Genomic DNA, 17,443 nt, shown 5'->3' on the forward strand with positions numbered 1-17,443 from the left:
TTGACACTGAGGCTTCCTATGCATACCAAGGATCTTCCACCAAACCAGCTGGAGGCATGGCCAAGGTGACACACCAGGTAATTATAATGGACCATTATAAAATCTGCAAATCACCAGGGAAAGAAACAGGCAGGTGCATGAAATTTGCCCATTACACACAGGACCAGGATTCATCTATGAACTAAGTTCAGTGTAAGCCACAAAGTCTGTCCACTAATGTCCATTAGATTTAATTAATAGAATTAAAAGCAGAGATGAGAACAAGGGATTTCATGGCATGTGAAAATGAATGTCAAAATTCCTCAGGGTCACCCAGCCCCTCCCATCCATGTGAAAACACAGTGATGCATTCCTGACTAGAGCAAAGTGGGGAGCTCTGAGGAAATGAATAACAGAAACAGAATGTGAAAACCCATAAAGTGAAATGATAGATCAACTCGAAAAGGGCCCAGCCCAACACCCACTGAAGTCAATAGGCATTGAATGATAAAACTCCTAACGCTGGAACCAGCATCCAGCCCAGACAGCAACTAAGGAAATTAAGGGACACATTTTCCAACTGGGGCTTTCAAAGTACATTTGTGAATGCCCTCCTTTACGCTTGCCCATGCAAAGCAGGTGGTTGCACACTGAAGGGGGTGCTCCCACACACTTCTGTGGAGGCATTTTCAGTACATTTGGCTAGGGGCTAAGCTAGACGCGCCACCAGAGGTCCCTTCCAACACAAGCCACCATAGGATCAGGAAATGTGGCACTGAAATTGAACAGAAAGCCACTCACTATGTTCAGGTTGGCAAGGATGTATCTCTCGGTGTCCTCTTTGTGGAACTGATAAACATCAGGGCCCACCACCACCAGCAGCTCCAGGTGCTTGAGGTTCCCCTCAGCCCTTTTCCAAAGACGAGAAGGAAACTTTCTTTCTACAACAAGATGAGGGAATGCAAGGGAGTTTAGGGTGGAAGAAGACATGGAAGCCCCATGGGTCCATTCCATCCGACTGAACACTTAAGAGCGGTACATCACAAGACGGCTTCCTCCAGACACTTAGCTAATTCCTATCTGCACTGATTTCTATTAGCCACTGCTGCCGCCCTTGGTAATTTATCATGCACAAGACACCCCACCTCAGCTGAAGTTCATATCTCTTTGTTCTTGTGTTTGGCAGGAACTGGTGAGTGACAAGGCCATGCCTACCTGACTAACACAAATCCTGTGTCCTGACTGAGGCTATATGTTGTTTTAGCAATGGTGAAAGCAGACGGGAAAGTGACCGAATGCAGCTTGGCCTCCTATCAAAGGCATAGCCAGGGCTCCTGTGCAACATATGCCTCAAGGAGAGCCTCATTTACAGCTCAGCGCGGTGACTAAGCTGTACAAGCGTCACGTCGTGACGGCAACAAATCCTGCCCTCACTGTAACTCGTGCAGCCCCGCTGACTGCAGGCAAAAAGAGAGGGCAGAATTGGAACAGTGCTCCTCTCTCATCCCTGAGACATTCAATACCTCCTATTGTCCTCGTCCCTCTCCCTGCAGCTCTGAAGATGATGTGAGGTCTGGAGAGGCCGAGGTCCTTCAGCACGTTCAGGTGTTTGCTTCTCACAGGTCTGATGTGAATCTTTTCCTCAGTCACAGTGATGACCCCTTGCTAAAGAAAGCAAAATTCCACCCCTCCATTATTCTAGAGGCATTCACCATCAAGAGAAAGTCATAGGCAGCCCCTCCTCCCGCTCTCCTTTTACTGCCAAGATTTCCCAAATCACATAGGCAAGACTGAACATGTTTGGGGCACCAAGATGCAAAGCCAAAGGCTTCCTGTTTCCTTGTGATCCATAGGATCCTACCAGAATCTAAGAGGGAGTATGGTCTAGCAGTTAGAGTGCGAGACTAGGTGTGTTAGGCTTCTTATGTTCTGTTCCTGACTCCACCAATTTGCTGTGTAATATGGAGTGAGTCGTTATGCTCTCAGCTTCCTCATCTATAAAATGGGGTTCCTATTATCTGCCTCAGAGGGCTGTGTGATGCTCAGCTCATTAAGATCCTCTCAGGAAAGGATATTAAATCAACGCTAATTATTATTATTGCCCTAAAGTGCCTCACACATCAACGGGCTCTCATGTTAGCAGAAGGATTTGGATGAACACCAAACTGCCAGATTACCAAAAACTCTGAAAAACAAAGTGACCGGAGACTTGGTGAGGCAGCATAAGGGTGACCAAAGACTGTCCTTCCATTGAGCAGATGTGGGGGGGAGCGTCTTATTTATTTATTTGCCTGTTCTACATTTTCTCATGGCAGAATTGTGATCCCATTTGCTGAACTGATCTGCAAACTCTTCAGAGCAATGACACTGACTTTTATGTACTCTCTGAATGCCTTTACGGTGCTACATAGCTAGGAGAGAGGGTCCCAAGCCATAGTACTGGATCAGAAACCCTTCAAACTCTGGGGGAAATTTGGATTTGAACTTCTCAGCTCAATCTCACATCTGTAAAACAGATCTGAACCTGAACACCAGATCTGAATTCCCTTGGACTGTGAAGGAAGTTTGGATCTGGCTCCAAACTTTCAGGCTTTGGACCCATCGCCATCAATGAAGAAAAAGTAAATCCTCTTACGTTTTTGAGAGGGTAAAGCTTTTTCTTCTATTCCAAACTCAGGGTTAAATTCATCCCTGGACAGAGGGGCCAGCACCAGGCCAATGAACCACATAAGTTCCACTTCCACCCAAGCATTCTTCACAACATCTCCAGGGTTAAAGTGGAACTTTATGTAGTACACATCTTGCATTGGCCCTCTGCACAGGAATGCATATCACTCTAACCCCTTATTTCGGACCTGACACCTTGCTTTCTAGGCACCTGGATCTTCACTCTTGGACAACTGGTCAAGTGCACATGGCAAAGCATCATTGATCATTAGTGGTTGTAAATGAAGCTGATGTTTTGATTTCAGAGTCTATGCAGCATACTTACCAGCTGCCCTTCGCAGTAAGTGACTCTGCATTCAGCCCCTGGAGGGCGCAGTAGTTGTCCACCAGCAAAGCAGTTGCCTGGGAATCGCTTTAGTAAACTAACGGAGGAGTTCAGCATTCGATCACTCACAAAGGAAGAGGAAAGAAGGACATGGTCCTCTAGGAATTCAAAGGTGTAGAGTTCTCCCCATGCCCTAAAGGAGCAGTGTTGAACTTCACAAGATTTTGGTTCAACGTGGTCCTCTTCACAGAGACAAGCTGGCTGAGCAATAACAAATTCAGGTACTGGAGGAAATAAAAGAAAATACTAAGATTATAGACACAATTAATAGTAATAATAATGATGCATGGGAAAATAAATAACTATCTGCTTCCTTGAAAAACAATACCCTCCCTTTCCCTTTAATTATATCAATAGCCACAGTCTTCTGTGTTTCTATCTATTTCAAAACTGACGAGAGTCTTGCAGCTAAAGCACAGAACTGATCAGGAAGTCAAGGTTCTCTTATTAACACTGACAACGACTTGCTGTATGAACTTGGTCAAGACTTGTAACCTCTCTGTGCCTCAATTTCCCCATTTATATATGGAGATCACAATTAACTTGAACTCAAAATACCTTATCTCTTGTCATCAGATGTAAAGCGTTATAGAAGTGCAAATTATTATTGCAAGGCACTGTACAAACACGTAAGTACACAAGTCGCTGCCCTGAGAATCTTGTCTAAATCTAAACAGTATCTTAATCCTGAATTATCATCAATCTAAATCTCAAAGTATAATTACATTTTCTTGAAAAGTTTACAAAAACGCTTACATAAAACCATCATTATAAGTCTATAGTCTTGTACCCAGATGATTTGGATTTGTTCCAGGGTTATTTAGAATCTTGCATTCTATTAATTGCACAGTAAAACAATAGCAATATGCAGAAGGAGAAGTGAAACAGAAAAGTGGTTAAAAAAATTACTGGATTTGCTTTAACTGATTTCCAAATGACAGACCCAATTCTGCAAACACTAAGTGCACACTTGAAGCAAGACTACGCACACGAATAAAGTCCCTCACAAGCATAAGTGTTTGCAGGTTCAGGGCTAATGTCAATAAAAGTGTATACTTACTTAGTGTTATCAAATATACAATATCAGAAACAAATTTACAAACACGACACATTTCAAAATTCAGAAGGAAGAAGGCTTGCATACCATCAAGGACTTCATTGGTGCCAAAATAAGAGAAAACATCTTCTGGATCCAATGCCTTGAAAAATGTCTGCAAAAAGGAAAATAGCAGCTTTACATTTCCAAAACAAAACCAAGTGGAAATAAAACTTTATTCAGCACAACCTACCCGGAGCAGAACTTCAGCAAACAATTTAACTATTATTCATTTCAATGTTGATGTCTTTCTTTGGCACTAAATGTCTGGTACAGAATGATCATCCAGAGATGATTGTATTTTTTTTTGATTAGCAGGACTTGATACATTTTGGCTTGAATGCATGTTGTCCTATTTCCATAGAGAGAGAAAGAAAAAGGCATTCTTGGAATCTGTTCTCTCTGAAGGTCAAACTTACCTCTCGGAAAGTTGCTGGCCAGCAGAATCCCAAAGGGATCACCACAAGAGCTAGGATAATTGAATTGATGGTCATGTTGAAGGAACTGCAACTGACACTCAACAGCAAAGGCTGGCTTGGGGTGATTAAAATGTTTAGCCCAAGGCATCACATGGAGCGGAAGTGAAGAATACAGAGTTTAAACAAATAAAAGAGTTGATCCACTGCAGAGAGGGACAGCCGAGGGGGAAATAGTTGCTGCAGGAATTTTTACAAGAACAGCTGCAGAGCGAAAGCTTTTGCGCAATATTTGCAATTTTGTTACAGCCAAAGAGCACTGCAAGAATAGAAACTTTGGTCCAGGTTTAACTGCTAAGTAAGCAACAAGTAAAGAAGAAATTTCGGGGAGGACAAGCAGTTCTTAGAGTGTCAAAGCTAAGAAACAGGACCATTTCCCAGCTCCTGAGGGACCAATCCTGCAGTGCCTATCCAGGCAAACTTCCTCTCACTCCAGTTCTAGGGGGAGAATTAATGTAACTCCACTGAGACACAAGAGTGAGCTATATTAAGTCTCAGCTGACAGGTTCAGGCCCTATCTACATGTTATGTTGGAGTGCAGCTACAACAATTTGTGTGTAGCTTGGGCACATGCATACTTGGTTGCTTACATCAATGCAAAGCGTCACGCACCACCATCCAGTAAAATGCCTTTTGAGACATTTTTGCAATGTTTTGGGGTATAATAATGATTTGCCCAGGGTTCACTGAGAGCTAGGAGTCCTGTTCCAAGCATGCAACTTTCACCATCCAATAATACCATCTATATCCCATAATTTTCAGGCTGTTTTTTAAAAATCCTACAAGCCTGCATGGTGCTTTCTGGTCTCCATCATCTCTGACAGAAGCATGGAGCCTGCAAAGCTCTGCACTATTGTCATGAACACTGCAAATATAGGACACACGATTCACCTGTATTTGCAGACCCACAGGCATTACCACGACTTGGAACATAAGGATATATTTGAGGACAGTTTGCTGATAGACATAGTGAAAAACAATACAGGATTGTTGGTGGCATTCACCAAGCAGCTGCAGACTGTGAAGTGCCACTTCTGTGCCTAAAAAACAAGCACTGAGTGGTGGGATTGCATTGTAATGCAAGTTTGGGACAACAAGCAATGGGTGCAGAATTTTTCAGATGCGAAAGGCAACTTTCCTGCATCTGTGTGCCCAGCTCGCTCCAGCCCTCTGGTACAGGGACACCAGAATGAGAGCTGCATTGACAGTGACGAAGTGTGCAGCGATCACTGGAAGCTTGCAATGCTGGATCGCTACCAGTCAGTGGGAAATCACTTTGGAATTGGAAAATCCACAGTGGGGGGCCACTGTCAGGCAAGTATGTAGGGCCATAAATCGTATCCTACTTTGCAGAACAATGACCCTCAGTAATGTGAAGGACATAGTGGATGGACAGGCAGCAATGGGGCTCCCAAACTGCAGTGGGGCAAAAGTCAACATGCATATCCCTATTTTAGCACGAGCTCACCTTGCCAGAGTACATCAGCAAAAAGGGCTATTTTTCCATGGTTATACAAGTGCTAGTGGATCACCAGGGATGCTTCACCAATATCAGTGTGGTCAGGTCAGGAAAGGTGCTTGACACTTGCATCTTTCAGAACACAGGACTTTTTAAAAAAAGCTGCAAGCAGGGACATTCTTTCCTGACTGGCAGATTATCACTGGCAATACTGAAATGCTAATAGAGATCCTGAAGGAGCCTGCCAATACCCTTGCTTGCAAAGCCCTATGGTGTCCCCCTCAACAGCACAAAGGAATCTACCAGCTGAGCCGGTGCAGAATGACAACTGAATGTGCTTTTGGTAAACTGAAGGAATGCCAGCAGTGTTTACTCACTAGATTGGATCTCAGTGAGAAAAACATCTCAATGGCTATAACGGCCTGTTGTGTTCTGCACAATACCTGTGAGGCAAAGTGGAAAAAAGCTGCCACCAAGGTGGAGGGCAGAGGTGGAGCTGCTGTCAGCCAGACACCAGGGCTATTACAAGAGACCAAGATGGAGCAATGCGGTGGAGAGGGCTTTGAAAAAGCATTTTGTCAGCCACAATAGTGTTTTCTGCTGCCTTCCATAGATTTGTGTCTGTCTTGTGTAATCTACATTACATTTTGGTGCATATCTGGTACATATCTACATTGCCTACTGATATCTATTCTGTTGGGCTTCGAGTTTTCGGTGCTGCTAAGAATTGTGTAGCGCTTGCTGTATATTGATAAATATCTGACTGGATGTTTTCCTGAAGCTATGAATTCTGTGGTGCTTGGTATGCATTTACAACCACTGTTTGCTTTAAGCACCGCTATGCATTCTGCAATATGTGTTGTGAACTAATAAAGATCATTCGATTCCCCAAAACTAGAACTTGGAGTGGAAAAGAAAGTGCAGAAAATCTATGTAAAAAAAGCAAATAAAAAAAATCCCTCACACAATACTACACACACACACACACAGATGACTCCCTCAAACACGTTCACCTGACCCAAACCAACTGCACGCCCCATACCCCTAGTTCAACCCCACTGTAGTCCGCACAGCCTGTAGTGCTCCCCCACCAGACCCCAGACCTCCCCCTAGCAGTGCACCCCAGTGCACCCGCATAGCAGTCCCCATAACCCAGTGCACCCCATAGCAGTCCCCTCCCCATGTCCCCCAGTGCACACCTTAGCAGTCCCCATACCCCAGTGCACCCCCCATAACAATCCCCTCCCCATGTCCCCACATAGCAGTCCCCATCCTCCTGGTGCACCCCAATGGTAGTCCCCCGTATCGCCCACTGCACCCCCACAGCAGTCCCCGAACCCTGGTGCAGCCCATAGCACTGTCCAAACCCCGCACATCGCCAGCACCATCCCCCAGGACCCTGCCTGCAGGCAGGCAGGCAGCCCGCCCCCGTGTGTGTCCCCGCCCGGCCCGGCCCGGTCCGGGTCCGGCGGGGCTCAGGGAGGCGGCGCGTGTTTCCCGCCGGCGGCCGTTGAGGGCGGTTTCCGGCCCGAGCGGCGCGCGGCGCCTGTCACACACAGGATCGCTGGAGCAGAGGAGGCCGCGCACGCGGTGCCAGGGCAACGGCTGCACGCGCCGCTGTAGCGAGCCCGGTGCCGCAGCCCGAGTGAGCTGAGCGGGGCGGGACTCTGCGAGTGCCAGGGGCGCGGTGGGAGGGTTGGCACGCAGGCACTCCTGGGCGGGGGGGCAAAGGGGCTGGCATTCCAAATGCAGGGACAGGGCTGGGGGCTGGTATTCGTGGGGGGGCAGAGCTGGCACTACCATGCCAGGGCGGGGCTGGCATTCCTGGGGGGGGGCAGGACTGTGGGGCTGGCACAGTCCAAATGCCAGGGCGAGGGGCCGGCCCTAGGGCGGGGGCAGACAGGGCAGTGGGACTGGCTGGCACTCCTGGGCAGCGGGGACTGTGGGATTGGCACTGTGCTTATGGAGGTGGCGCTTCCTGAGGGATGAGGGGGCAGGGCTGAGGCTGGCACTGCCAGGGGCGACCGTGACAGGGCTCTGGATGGGGTTGGCTGGCACTCCCTGAGGGGTTGGCACAGCAGGCCCCTGGCTACCTGTGGGGCAGGGAGGGGAGGAGTGTAATGGAAGGCTTATCTGGATGGAAACCACAGGGAAGTGATCACACACAACCCATGTTTAAAATCCAGAGCGCAGTGGGCACCCCTCATGCTGTTGTTTTCAAGGTTTTGCCTTGTCTAGATGAAAGCAAAGCAAACTGTTATTTGCTGCGTATTTCTGTAAATGCTTTAATATACACCCACTTCCCCACCTCAGGGTAGACCAGTGGTCTCCAAACATTTTTGGTCCACGGTCCCCCTTACCTGGTCTGTGCCCCCCCTGGGAGCCAGAAGTGGAGCCACTGCATTGAAGCCAGGAGTACAGCCTCAAGCTGGGGGCCAGAGCCAGACGCATGGCCGTGGCTGGAGTGGGACTGGGTGGCACTCCCTTGCCACCCCCCCCCCATGGGGGCTGGCCCAGACCCCCTGCTATGCCCCTCCCCAACAGTGCCCCACGGTTTGGGGACCACTGCTGTAAACTAAGTGCAAAGTTTTCACTCCTACTGCCTATGCGGTATCTCTTGAGTGGATAAACAGAGAATATGTCTCCAGGGTTATTTCTCCAATACCTTTTATAAGCATTAAGCTGGTGTGGCAAACAAAAAAAAACAACCTGTATTCCTATAACATATGATTTATGCATCTTCTTGACAGAAATGGTTGTTGCTTTCAAAGTGTGATTGATTTCTGATGACAGAATGGCTAAAATAAAGACCAAAAAGTCAAAAGGTTCAACAAGCATCCCCACAGCTAAACCTGAGAATCTAAAAGAACAGCACAAGAAGAACAAGAGAAAAATATTATGGAAAAACAAAGTCAAGCACATGGGAAAGAATATACAAAAGGACACAAAAGCTGTGGGCGTGCTACCCCCAAAAGCTCCTCAGGAGTTCTCCTCTAACTGGAAGACCCTGCAAGAGGTCAGTGGCATCCAAGAGTTTAGTATCATGGCTCAGCAGGGTAACCCACAAACAGTTAAACTAAGTTCTAATGAAAATCTCCAAGGAGGATTGAGTGTTTGGGATCCCCACAGGTGTTAGTACAGCACACCGTCTTTCTTTTGAATTGCAGACTTAGGTACAGTATATAAAAACATGACATGTTGAGTGGGTGTTTTGGCGATGAGGTCACAGCACATTTTATGCATATACATTTTGCTGTGAAATCTTGAAACAAAAAATGCTTTGCTGGTTAAGTAGTCAAAAGGTATATAGCATTATCCAGAAGTGGAAATAAATATCTGAAATATGATAATCCATGGGGAACAATTATATTTCACAGCCTCTTTCCTTCTGACTTTATTCTAGAATTATAATACATTGGCTATCGGTATTGTAGGCACGATTGAGGAAGAGGGGTGTGTAAGGAGACTTTAAAATTCAATTCAAAATTGACTGAAAACTGCAGTTTTCATTGTACAAGAAAAACTTGTCCAGTTCCATAGATAGGTGTCCACATCACTAAAACTGTTGGCACTAATTGGCCCCTTTGTCAGTAATCTCATCAGAGAGATCAGTGACTTAATGAACTATGGATAATGAACTATTCTTTCACCCCTTGAAATAGTGGGGCTCAGTATGGGGGAATCTTGCATTGCTATTGCCTAAATCTGTACCTGTATTGTAGGTACATGTAGAACTTCCAAAGCCAGGGTTGGAAATGCATGGAAACTGAGTACTAAATTCACATGAGAGAATGTAAACGTGTTGTTCGTGGGCTGGGGTTGGGAGGAGACTTCAAAGTTTAATGCTACAGTAAATTATGTGCGGTTTCTTTGGGTCATATTAGCTGCTGAAACAAAAGGCCACCAGCTTGGATAAGTCCCTTCCTGTATCCCAAACGTATTCCATGAAGCACACAACCAAAAAGGGAAACATCAAAGGAATTCCAGCTATAAATGGAGATGGGAATATGGGAAAATTCAAATCTGTAGACAAGACAGACAGAGCTGCTGCCAAAATTTGTGTTCCTTTGGCTACCCCGAAATCAGAGAGAACTGCATCTGACAAGAATTCAACTGATAGCAAGGGAAACAGAAAGGAGCACAAGAAAAGAAAAAATGGCAATATTAAGAAGGAACAAGGTGACATAAAACATAAGAGGAGGAAAGCTGAAGAGCACATGGAGCAACAGCCAGCAGAGTGAGTATTTCAGGCCTCATGTTTACATATGTAGGTGGCTGTAACTATTGTAGTTGCAGTGGATTAACTTAAGGGGGGCGGGAGGGGTGATGCAACACTGTACTTTTTCTCAAGGAAGGAAGGCCCTCTTTGTTCTTTATACCTCCCCTTAAAATTTCCCCTCTTTCCTACTCTACAGGCTGTAAGTTACTGCAGCTATCTTTGTGGACCATGGTTCCCCTTACAGCATGTTAGGACCATTGCATAATGGCCAGAGGAGGCAGCTATTTGGCAGTGAAAGATATTTTGCACTTTGCTTCCCAAATGCCAGTGTTCTGCCTCAACATCACTTCCTATCCTTATCCACGCAGGGAATAAGAGACATGGATTGAAAATGAAACCTACATTTCTTCTATTACTGTATATGATGTTTCTCTTCCATTCCCACTAGAGGGGACAGATTTCTGTACCATAACAATCCTGTTTTGGAGGTGCCTTTTCATACAAACATCCCAAGCTATCATTAATGAAAAGATTTAGGGAAAAGACATTCACAAACCTTGTCCATGGGTCAAGTCTTCAAAGAGCTCGACTGAAATGCTGAAGGAAAAAGTTCTAACTTCTGGGAGCAAAAGGCTCGTGAAAGAGCACCTGGTGTCCAGTAGATTTAGACTTGGGGCCTAAGGAATCACTGGTACCTAAAGGGCAGAATGGACAGGGGAATAGATTGTGTGTGTGGCTGGACAGAAGTTCAGACACAGATACTTCTAATCTTATGTGTATCCCTGAGGAACACAGTATAATATTACTGTAAAAATAGCTCCACGGTCTCCAGGTTAGACCTATAGGACAGACTAATCCAAGTCCTCTGATATTTGATCAAAACAACATGGTCTACAGCATCTGACTGTTGGACTAGCTGACACTGACTTGGACTAGTTAGATGATTTCTTGCTTTTATAAATATCAGGCTTACCTAAACTGTCAAAGATAAAACGTCCTTTTAGACAATACATTCTTTAACAGTGTTACAATGTAATTTTATCTTTGCCTGGCAGGGCTGACATCTGGTTTGATGGTGTTGATCCAGAGGATATTGAAGCAGCAATAGGACCCGAAGCAGCAAAAGTTGCTAGAAGAAAAATGGAAATTGAAGAAGGCAAATCACAGCTGTCTGTGGAACAGGTGCTGGTTAAGGAGAAGGCTTTTGAGGGGTAGGTTGTATTCCTAACGTAAAGTGCCTATACAGTATATAGATGTCAGACATTTTCTCTTTCTTACGATTGTGGCGTAAACTGATGTCTTCCTGAGTCTGCAAACAGACGAACTATTCTGAGACGTTAAGTGCCCCATTTGTTTTAACTGGTGGCTGACTTGTACATCTGGAAGTTAGAAGTATATGATCACATCAAGGGTTTTCTAACTCTGGTATCCTCTTTTAGGCTGACAAAAACTGTAGCCATGGATTGTGAGATGGTGGGAGTGGGGCCCCAGGGTGAAGACAGCATCCTGGCTCGTGTATCCATTGTGAACCACTTTGGAAAGTGTATTTATGACAAATATGTCAAGCCTACCGAAAAAGTGACCGATTACAGGACAGCTGTTAGCGGGATACGGCCCAAGGACATAAAGAAAGGTAAGTGATCTTTCCTAGCACATTCCTTGAGAGAGAGAGAGAGATCCAGTTGAGCATCACAGAAACATTCCTGCCTGAGTTACTGTTAATCTATTTTTTGGCCTATTTAATTCTATTTTTTGTATAGAAAATAAACAAAATCTCAGCATGACCGAAAATATCTAAATGAATCAATAGATCACGAATCAAAATACATTCCATAGAGACACTTTCTTGCAGAGTAACCATTGCCCCAGTAGAATGAAACTTCTGTAACCACTGCCTAAAAAAACGCAAGAGCGTCTTGAGCCAATGAGTAGAAGTCTGTTTCTCGATTGACTGCTATTTGTGTTCACATGTGTGCCAGTTCTGTCATCTTCTAGTCTGTAGTTATGAGCAAGCTGAGAATTGCTGTGTACAAGAATTCTGCATTCTGCAGTACCTTGGGTCCCAAGAAAGTGACGACCACATAAAATACTCCACTTCCTAATGCTGAGTCTCACAACTTGTGCTTTGTTTTGTCTCTTACTGAAAAATGTGTTGCATTTTTAGGAGAGGAGTTTAAAAATGTTCAGAAGGAGGTGGCTGACATCCTGAGAGGAAGGATTTTAGTTGGGCATGCGGTCCACAATGACTTAAAGGTACATGGTTAGATATTTATTGCTTTGAAGCCCCTGTCTTCAGTGACTGACTTGTCACCCAAGGCTAGCTTAGAAACTGAAGCATCAGGTTAAAACATCCCCACTCCCTGGAAACATAGGTTCAGATTACAGCTGGGTCCATTCAGTCTTCTGTCACTCCAGAGTAGGTTAAAGTAGCACCATTCAGCTATATGACTGAGTCTTTCAGATGAGACCTTAGGGCCTGTTGTTTTTATCTGCTCTTTGTGAATATAAAGATCTCATGACACATTTTGTATATAGGTGGTTTCCAGTGATCTGGGCCAACCTTTCTCCACCTCCCATTGTTGCACTAGTTGACTGCTGCTCTCCATCACCACCCCTAGAAATGGCTGCATTTCTCAGACTACACATGTAGTTTGTCAAAGCATTGACTTAGAGTCAGGGAGTGTGTCAGCCACCATACTATATAGCAGTCCACCCCTGTACAGAGAGCAGTGCTAGTATTTTAACATTTCCTTCTAGCCTAGGAATCAACAAGTTGATCAAGTTACTGGCAGAGTCAGGGAAGGCCAAGGGCCTGGTAAATTCTACAGTGAGGCCCGTGGCATTAATACTGAGAAGCATGGCCACTTGCATCAAATGAGTATTCTCTATTGGGGTCTACAAACTCCACAGGCAGTCTCCCTATTAAAGATGGCTCCAGTCTGAGCCACATTATGCAAATTGAGTGGGGCTCTCAGTCTTGGGTATTGCCAGTATTTGGACATCCTCAATCTTACTTGTTCATGTTGTGAACTGTCCTTTGAAGCGATGGAAGGAGGAGGATTGGGAGTGGTGCACTCGGCTGTGTAAAGTATCCTGTTACTGCATTCTTTACACTTTTCTTTCAGATCCTGTTTCTTGATCATCCTAAAAAGAAAATTCGGGACACACAAAGATACAAACCTTTCAGAAAGGAAGTCAAAGTAAGAAACTTGCAGAAAATAGTATGTTGATTCACTAACATTTAGTGCTAGGTGCAAGGCAACAAGTTAGAGGAATGATTTCCAGCTGCACGTCCGATCTCTAGTCCTGGTTCTGCCGCTGATTCTTTGTACAAGCTTGGGCAAGCCCCTTCAACTCTGCTTTAACTATTATGTAAAGTGAGAATATCTGCCTCACTACCATTTCTGAAGGTTAGCTGGTTTAATGTATTTATACATAGGCTTGGAAGGATTCAATTTTTTGGGGGTAAATGGCGGTAAACTTCGATTTCCCTGTACACACAGAGTGAAAATATATTTGCATCAATAATTGAAATTTACAGATATGCAAAGGAAGAAAAACGTCGTTTAAGAACTTTAGCATTTGATTTAAGGATGGTTACTTTGTATATTTTGACATGATTTTGACAATTTGTGTTTTAATAGTTAAGCTAATCTTAGCATCTATGATCATTAAATAATTGTTTGACCCTCACTCTTGTCTGATTCCTCATAATTTCCTGCAACTGTGAAAATTTAAATTGATTAAAAAAAAAATTAAAAAGCTTAAAATAAATATCGATTTTATTCTTCACAATTATTTTTTTGTAAAAATCGAATTCTGCCAAGCCTGTTATACAGTTTTTGGAATATATAAAGTACTAAGTAACTTACTGCCAATTGGGATTACCAGTAATACCCATGTGCAGCAAAATCAATGGCTTTCCTGTTTCCTGGAACTCAAAACAGGGAACCAGGTCTTCCTATCATCTTTCTTTGCAGTAAAATAGGATATGAATCTGTATATAGAAAATTCTGCACTCTTTTGTGTTATTGTTAATAGGAGCATCTTCATAAGTATACAAAAGTCACCTTCCTGATTAGAAACATCTGTCCTTTGAAGTGACAGGTTATATTTTAAATTTTAAAACAAGACACCCAATTTTTTTTCCTTCCTCCCTGTCACTAAAAGTTTTTAAAAGCCATGGTTGATGAGGCTGTAGTTATATGTGCTGCTGTTAGTCATATCACTGTGTATGTCGTATAATGCTGTAGAGATTTACAAGAGTAGAGACTTCAATAGACAGATCCCTCCCTCAGTGATCTGACAATTGGCATCTGTCGAAGCTTATAGACATTGTGGTTTAATGGGTATTCTTAAACTACAACCTTCCATCCTAACTCATTTTTTAAAAACATTATTGCAGCTTGAGATCATGTTTAATTTCATCATTGGCTTAACAACTTTGTGATTCTCTTGTTTTTGCCTCTAGAGCGGACGTCCATCTCTGAAATTGCTTTGTGAGAAACTGCTGAATGTGAAAGTGCAGACATCAGAGCACTGTTCAGTACGTAACATAACCCATGGGGAAAATTTATTTATCAACAGTGCTTTGGGCTGTAGGCTCGGAGATCTTGGGTTCAAACCTGTAGTATAACCTCATTACCAAATCTCATGAGTACAAAGATGACAATCTTTACTCAGCATACCAATGTGCAATGCACCAGTCTGAGGAAAGCTTGCATTGTCCTTACCTGCCTCATACCAGTAGCATTAATCACCTATTTTCATGAACACTTACCTGCTTTACACAAACTATATGGAAATTCCCCATCATCTACATTAAGTTTTCTCTTACGTGAATTACTTCAGCATTTTAGTGCGTGTTCTCAATCATTAAAAAAAGATAATCAACTTTGTGCACTAATAGTAGTGTCTTGTGCTATTCCACCAAAAGCTGTAGCCAGCCTGTGGTTGGTGGGAAGGAGTGGAGAGGAAAATGAGCATACTGTTGAATCTTCAGCAGTCATTGCTTTTCCTTCAATGGCCAAGAGGAAGATGCCTGAAAAAGCAGGGCACATTGAGAAGGAATTTCCAAGATGCTGTGTTGAGATTCTGAGTGTAAATCTTATTACTTCCTTTTTAATGTGTCTCTATTCAAGGCCAAAGGTCAGTGGCCGGGGAGTAATTGTACATTCTTGCTGTACTAGATCGTCCTGTACTGGATTTTGTTTTTTGAATGAATATTCTCCTTCCCCACTTTATAACTGAAAATATATATAGTAAAACATCAAGTGAAATGAATAAGGTATATTTTTATTTGGATGGATGAGAAGATGTAATTCCTATTAATAATGACCCTAAAGCAATTTCTGCTTGTTTTCTCTAACCTGCTGCTTGTTTCATTGTCTTCCAGATTCAGGATGCACAGGCAGCCATGAGACTATACACACTAGTAAAAAAGCAATGGGAAGCAGCTATCAATGCCAAATCTAAACCGGAGAAAAATAAACTCTAAAACCTCATTTTCTGCTGTGCAGCATTTAAATTCATATGGCAACCAGATTCCTATGAAGTTGTATGATGGCTTTCTCCTCTTGCCACTTGTATTATCATTCAATCAGTCAGAGAAATCAATCAAAAACTGACTGTGGGTACTTTAAAAGAAGTCGCTTCATGTCCTTGCTCATGGATGTTTTTGGAAGGGGATGCTGCATAAAAAGTCCCCTGCTTTAGAGGGCAAGAGTTTTAACAACCTCTATAACAATTTCCAGCATGGACAAAGGTTACTATTGCGGTAAATATTCTGTATGCTGCTTCCTTTCTCTGCCAGTACAGTGTATCACTGTATTTTATTATCTCTTCTCACTTGGTCTTGTGTTGGCACATCTTCTTTCTCCATGGATCCTGCTGCTTAGAGGCAGCATAGTGGGCTGCTTCCCATCCTTCCTGTAGATGGTGTTGCACCCACATTTTTCAGCCAGCTGAGCCCTGAATACACTTCATGTGCTATGAAAAGAGTTGATGCCCTAGCTCAGCAGGTCCCAACCTGTGAGGCCACTACAGGGGGTGCGCAGAAAAGAAAAATAACATCCTCACCAAGGAAATGTACAATTTCAAATAAAACTAGTAGCATGTGGTGGTCTGCAAAAAGTTTGGAGGTTTTGAAAAGGGGTCCGCATACTCGAGAAGGCTGGGAACCATTGTCCTAGCTGAAAGACTGTTGCTCTGAGCTTTGGCAAGAGGAGATAAATTAGAGCCTCGCTTCTTAGCTCTATGTATTTAGATGTATAACAAGAAGGAAATTATACTGGGCTCTAAATATCTTTGATGTTACATCTTTTAATATTATGACATTTAACAACAAGAGACTAGTAGCTTCCCAAAAACTGGAAAATGACCAGCAAGAAATATTGAATCAATAGTATCTTGCCATGCCTACAAGTACCTGTCTTTATCTTGCCTCTCTGAACTAAAGTGTGTGAAGCCTGTTGCACTGTTCCTGCATTAATTCAGATTATAGGTGAATGATCCCATTTGAAATAAGAGCAGCTGTAGCACAGCATATTGCCTTGGGCAGCATGAGATTTTATGAACAAGCTGGGAATGCCTGAGAGTGCATGTTTAAAAGGAGAATATTGCAAGTGAAAGAGAGACTAGAACACCTGAGCTAATTTGATAGTGGTCCTGTATATAAATGTTGCAACTGCAAAGTGAAGGAAGCAGTCAAAGTGCAGTATACTTTACTGAGAGTATTCTAAGAAGTTTCATTTACCCAGACTTGCAGAACACATGCATAATAAGCTAATAGCCCTGAACAGTCCATTACAAGGTATCCTATGTCTGTGCATGAAGTACTGAGGTAGAGCTAATCTTGAGAAGAAGCTGTGATGTTCTGAATGAATAATCCATGGACCAAAAGCTCACTGAACTCCAAGATTTTAATCCTTAGTATGATTTTTATTCATCTTTTAGGAAAGTACGTTAAACATAAAATGTAGTTTAAAAATCCACAAAGTAAGGCAAGTTCCCAAAATACCACTGCTGTCAGACTCCCAATAGTCAGTAGTCAAAGTGGTTCACTGTAAAAAATACAACAATGGAATATGTTTCAGCAGATGATATCTATATGATACAGGCTGTATCTCCTGCTGGGGAGAAAAATCTTTTTAAAATACTTTTG

At 43.4% G+C, this 17,443-nt stretch overlaps 2 protein-coding genes across 2 annotated transcripts in view; one reads left to right on the plus strand and one right to left on the minus strand.

Moving 5' to 3' along the window:
• The window catches only part of ADAMTS13 (ADAM metallopeptidase with thrombospondin type 1 motif 13), a 58,620-nt gene that overhangs the window by 22,973 nt on the left and 18,204 nt on the right, over positions 1–17,443 (minus strand). The window contains 5 exon segments of the mRNA XM_067541863.1: positions 781–920; positions 1,503–1,644; positions 2,972–3,255; positions 4,176–4,242; positions 13,296–13,425. Of these exon segments, the coding sequence (XP_067397964.1) occupies positions 781–920; positions 1,503–1,644; positions 2,972–3,255; positions 4,176–4,242; positions 13,296–13,425 (763 nt within the window).
• On the plus strand, positions 7,593–17,429 carry REXO4 (REX4 homolog, 3'-5' exonuclease). The gene is made up of 9 exons (XM_067541862.1): positions 7,593–7,707; positions 8,813–9,078; positions 9,947–10,299; positions 11,337–11,492; positions 11,721–11,914; positions 12,446–12,534; positions 13,407–13,481; positions 14,753–14,827; positions 15,677–17,429. Exons 2-9 carry the CDS (start codon positions 8,857–8,859, stop codon positions 15,776–15,778), a joined length of 1,266 nt encoding a protein of 421 aa, XP_067397963.1. The 5' UTR covers positions 7,593–7,707; positions 8,813–8,856; the 3' UTR covers positions 15,779–17,429.

Source organism: Emydura macquarii, unplaced genomic scaffold, assembly GCF_026122565.2.
Source record: "Emydura macquarii macquarii isolate MOO-44397 ecotype Brisbane River unplaced genomic scaffold, CSIRO-AGI_Emac_v2 contig_691, whole genome shotgun sequence".
NCBI classification, from domain to species: Eukaryota; Metazoa; Chordata; order Testudines; family Chelidae; genus Emydura; species Emydura macquarii.

Excerpts from the sequence above, each read along its gene's own strand:
- REXO4 (XM_067541862.1), top strand. The coding sequence starts at position 8,857 with ATGGCTAAAATAAAGACCAAAAAGTCAAAAGGTTCAACAAGCATCCCC. Across the intron at positions 11,915-12,445 it reads GCCCAAGGACATAAAGAAAG|GAGAGGAGTTTAAAAATGTT; the intron begins GTAAGTGATCTT and ends TTGCATTTTTAG. Across the intron at positions 14,828-15,676 it reads AGACATCAGAGCACTGTTCA|ATTCAGGATGCACAGGCAGC; the intron begins GTACGTAACATA and ends ATTGTCTTCCAG.